The 4563-nt window shown below is 42.5% G+C and overlaps 1 protein-coding gene across 1 annotated transcript in view; it reads right to left on the reverse strand.

Annotated features, from left to right (window-relative positions):
* Positions 1 to 1976: 1976 nt before the first annotated feature.
* The window catches only part of zyx (zyxin), a 15951-nt gene continuing 13364 nt past the window's right edge, over positions 1977 to 4563 (reverse strand). The window contains exons 12-16 of the mRNA XM_025061713.1: positions 4055 to 4224; positions 3790 to 3968; positions 3225 to 3345; positions 2566 to 3124; positions 1977 to 2511 (exon numbers count right to left, since the gene is read on the reverse strand). Coding sequence (XP_024917481.1) covers positions 3011 to 3124; positions 3225 to 3345; positions 3790 to 3968; positions 4055 to 4224 — 584 coding nt within the window. The 3' untranslated portion in view covers positions 1977 to 2511; positions 2566 to 3010. The remainder of the gene's footprint in view (positions 2512 to 2565; positions 3125 to 3224; positions 3346 to 3789; positions 3969 to 4054; positions 4225 to 4563) is intronic.

Raw genomic sequence — 4563 nt, forward strand, 5'->3', positions numbered from 1 at the left:
CACTTCTTCCTGGGGGGTAAACACGGCGTGTGTGCTGTCGTCATTATCGCTGCAGCACATGGCTGGAAACTACTGATAGAGCCCACTTACGTTCTGGAGCTCATGTGAGCGTGAAACACGTTGACGGTTTGGGAGGAAACACAAACAAGGAGACGTCACACGACGGCGGTCGCAGGAAACGTGACTCTTGTAATCGGTTTCAGAGTTAATTCGTTAATAAGGATTTTTTTCTCAGGTTGAAATAAAAATGTATTTTGTCTTTTATCCAATGTTAAAACGGATAAAATACGTTACACATTAAACTCAGAACTATTTTTGAAATTAGGGATGAATAGTGCCACCTAGTGTGCTGGAGTGTGTAGTCTCACGGTGTGACCAGTGACTTTCTGAGATAACGCAGCCTACTTCATGTTCCTTGATACGCAATTTTTTTAACTGAACCAATACTGTCACACATTTGTATTGATTTTTAACTGATTTACGATGCGTTGTTATACAGTTTTTTAAAATTTATTTTATCCCATCCTCTTCTGACTTTTTTGTGTGTAGACCGCACAGAGACAAAGAAGCAGGTTGTGGTCTGGTGTCAAAGGTCATCCTCCAGTACTGAAGACAACGTGGACCTAAACAAACATATGTAGAACACGCTTTTAGTTTCGTGATAATTCTTTTGTTTAAAAAAAAGTCGTACAACTTCTGACTTACCGTTGACGATCAGAGAAGTTCCCCGCAGTTCTTTTTTCAACCACCGGTGAACGGGTTCAAATGAACAGAGTTAGAAGTTGATGTTGAGCATTTTATTTATTCATTTATTTCAGTTGTTGTTTTTGAGACAGCCAGCAGGGGACAGGGTCGGACTACATGTTGTTTTTAAACAACTACACAGTTTTACATACAGAACAGAAACTTATATAAAAAGAAAGTTATATGAAAAGACGAGGCCTGTGCCCGTAATACAAGAGAACAACACGGAGAGAAAACTGCAGCTACAGTCGTCGTCAATATATTTATAATACGGACAGTAGGAGGCAGCACCGCGACGGTGAAGCAGCCAGCGAGAGGAAAAAAAAAAAAAAAACACGTAATACTAGCGCAGATACTGCCGCCGCCAACAGCCATCGGGTTCACTGTGAACGTTGGAGCGGAATCTTTAGAAAAAGTACAGTAAAAAAAAAGTAGAATACAGTTTGATAAAGTAACGATAACATGGAATATAACTGTCATCGACAGACTGAAGTACAAACGATGAGGATAGTGGTATTAAGTACTGCATCGACAGAACAGATACTGTAAAAACAGGGCTCAAAAACATGGAAGGAGTGAATGTGTGGAAGTCACAGACGGGAGGGGGCGCTAGTGAACGCATCGTCATGGAAGTCGTGCAGCAAATAATTAATACAGTTTTTAAACATTAATATTATTCGTAAAGTTTCCTGGTCAGAGGTGGTGATTGGTACTGGTTTCATTAGGATCAACCAATGAGAGCATTTGGGGGTGGGGCTAAGACGGCTGCGACACTTCAATGAACCAGAGCAGAAAAGATAAAAACAGAAAAAAAAAACCCATTTTGTTCACGGAGGAGTCATTTTCTCCTCAAAGTCACACTTTCTAATTTTGCACATGATCAACCAACCGTTGTCCAGCACTAACAACTAACCAACCAGAACCTGACAAAGAAAGCTGTCAAACATTTGGTCAAGATTATCTGAGATACTGAAATTTCTTTTTTTTTTAATCTAAAGCTCAAAACTCCACAGGTTTAGTTTTTATGATATAATACACATCATAAAACGCTTGTTGGTAAAAAAAAAATAATACAAAAATTAATTATTCAATGCAAAATAGAACGCACCATGAATCATATCATGCTTTTAGTTTTCTAGACGTCCATCGTCTCGTGATGTTTGAACATGTGACACCAAAGGCATTTTTTTTTTATTTTACTACGAAATTGTGCAACACTCACATTTTAGGTCCTTTTTTTTTTCGTTCTTTCAGCCGTTCAGCTGCGTTGTAACGACACTGTTTCCCTGGGTTGACGTGTGTGCATCGCTGGACTGTTCGTGCATTTACTTTGTGCATGCATTGATACAACACTTAACACTGTTCAGCTCTAATCGACTGTTAAAAAAACCCTGTTGATTTCAGTTTTGATCTGCTTTCAAACGGTCAAAGAAGGAAAGTAACGATAATTCTCAACAATTATCAACGCACAGATTCACATCAACAAAAACCAAGAACAACATCTACTGCTTTTATCTATTGTGGTTTTTTTCTCGCGGTTTAGCCCTAAAGACTCTACGAAACTCCTGGAGCAGAGCAGCTGATACGAAGCACTTTTTAAGGCAAGCACCGTGAACCATGCTGACAGAAAGTGTTGAGAGAGCGCGCTGTGACGACAGAGCCACGGCGGTCGACGCGTGTGGAATGGTTTTCACTGCAACGTAAGACATCGGCGCGAACATCGGCGTTCAACATGAGCGTCATCACCACGGTTACGGATGAAAACAGCTCAGCACGCGGTGCTGCTAACGACGTCATCACCACGGTTACGGATGAAAACACGCGGTGCTGCTAACGAGGCTGCTGTGACGAAACAAAGAAAGGCAACTCTTTATTTTATTTTTTTTGTTTTTGTTCTTTTTCTCCATCAAACTGTTCTTGTGCAAGTTTTGCTGGCAATTTAGGAGTAAACATTGTTTTCACAAAAATATATACGCTATCGTTCACAAAGAAGGCTGACGTTGGAGGGTTTGGAATAACCGTGACTTTTTTCTTTTTTTTTTTTGGCCCCTCAGTGCAGTACATTACTTCTGCACTGAAGCAAACAAAGACGAGGGGCGGGGGCACGGGGGTGGGCGACACTTTACCTGCATGCAAACATTTTTTTCTCAGCACGTTCACATTCACGCCTGCAGATCTCTACTGAACACAGTTGCTGTTGCAAAGGCAAAAAACCAGTAGCTGAGTGGATCCTGTGCTTCTGAACTGGGTGGGCGTCGTACCGCGGTCAGTGCGCAGCCTGCTTGGCCCGCTGGGTGTGGCACTTCATACACAGGATTTTACCATCCAGAGGAAAGCAGCCGTTTTCATCTGCTTCTATGGAGAGGGGCCGAGCACAGTCCTGCAGCAAACACATGACAGGAAATGGCAGTTTAGAGAAAATGACACAAGGCGCTGAATATTTTTTGGTGGTTTTTCGATAGTACAGAAGGAAGTATTACTTCACAGCGGTAACACTTGAGGTGGAAGTTCTTGTCCAGGGCCACCACCCTGACCGTTTCCTCACTGCCTTGAGCGGGAACAATGGGCTCGTTACAGCTCACACACAGAGGAGAGAAACGCCTGGAATAGAGAGGTGGAGATGTGGCTGTCAGCCCATCGCTGCTGGTCCCAGTCTCACACAGACACAGACACAGACACAGACACAGACACAGACACAGGAACAGACACAGGACATCTTGTGCAGTGTTGTGCAGTGTAATGAGGAGAAATTTGGAGATGTGCTGCTCCAGGACTGGTGAGAGTTATTCTGCCTTGTTGAATCAGATCAGTATCTGGAGGTTAGTTTTAGTTCCTCAAACTCTTCGTCTACATAAGGTTAGAACTATGACAAAATAACTGCATTAAAAAAAGAATAAAAAAAATATATATATATAAATATACAAAAACACACCTATATTTTATGCATTTATGAAATCATAAATACATGGATACATAAATGTATATTCTATAGCTAGTACCAGGAGAACAATATATATATAACCCTATTAAAAAGGCAACACTGACCTGTGATAATCCTGGACACAGTAAGGGTTGTTGTTGTCATCTGTGATGAAGGGCGCCCCCTCAAGTACACAGGAGCAGGTGCTGCAGCGGAAACAGTGGGCGTGGAAACACTGGCCCACTGCCTTCAACACGCGGTCCGTGATCCGCTCCCCACATCTGGAGCACACGGCCAGGGAACTCTGGGTCAGAGGAAGAGGAGAGGAAGAGGAGTGGGTCCAGGAGAACAGTGGAACAAAACCTCGGTTGAATCTGTTTCTGTCCTCACCTTGTAGCAGTCCTCACACTGAGGACAGCCGTCTCTGTCGTAGAACTGCATGCCCTGCAGGGGGCGGTGACAGCTCATGCAGCAGAAGCAGTTGGAGTGGAAGAGTTTGTCCATGGCTCTGACTGCCGGCTGACTGCGGGACAGAGCTTCACCGCACTTACCACACACCTCTGACAGAAGAGGAGAGAACAGAGTCAGAACCAGAGTCAGAACCAGAGTCAGAACAGAGTCAGAACAGAGTCAGAACAGAGTCAGAACCAGAGTCAGAACCAGAGTCAGAACAGAGGAAAAACATTCAACTATGATTTCATTTGGATGATTTTTTTTTACTGTCATTATAAAAAATAAACTGAACATTTACAGTTCATCTGTGGCTCCTGGTTCGTATTTAAATACTTGACAAATTTAAAAATCTAAAGTATCTGTCACACAGCTCTGTGACGTCTCATTTCTTTTTTTTTTTTTTTTTTTTTTTTTTAAGGACACAGGGAAAAGGGCTTCCTTTTCCC

Source organism: Cynoglossus semilaevis, chromosome 13, assembly GCF_000523025.1.
Source record: "Cynoglossus semilaevis isolate Cse_v1.0 chromosome 13, Cse_v1.0, whole genome shotgun sequence".
Taxonomy (NCBI): Eukaryota; Metazoa; Chordata; class Actinopteri; order Pleuronectiformes; family Cynoglossidae; genus Cynoglossus; species Cynoglossus semilaevis.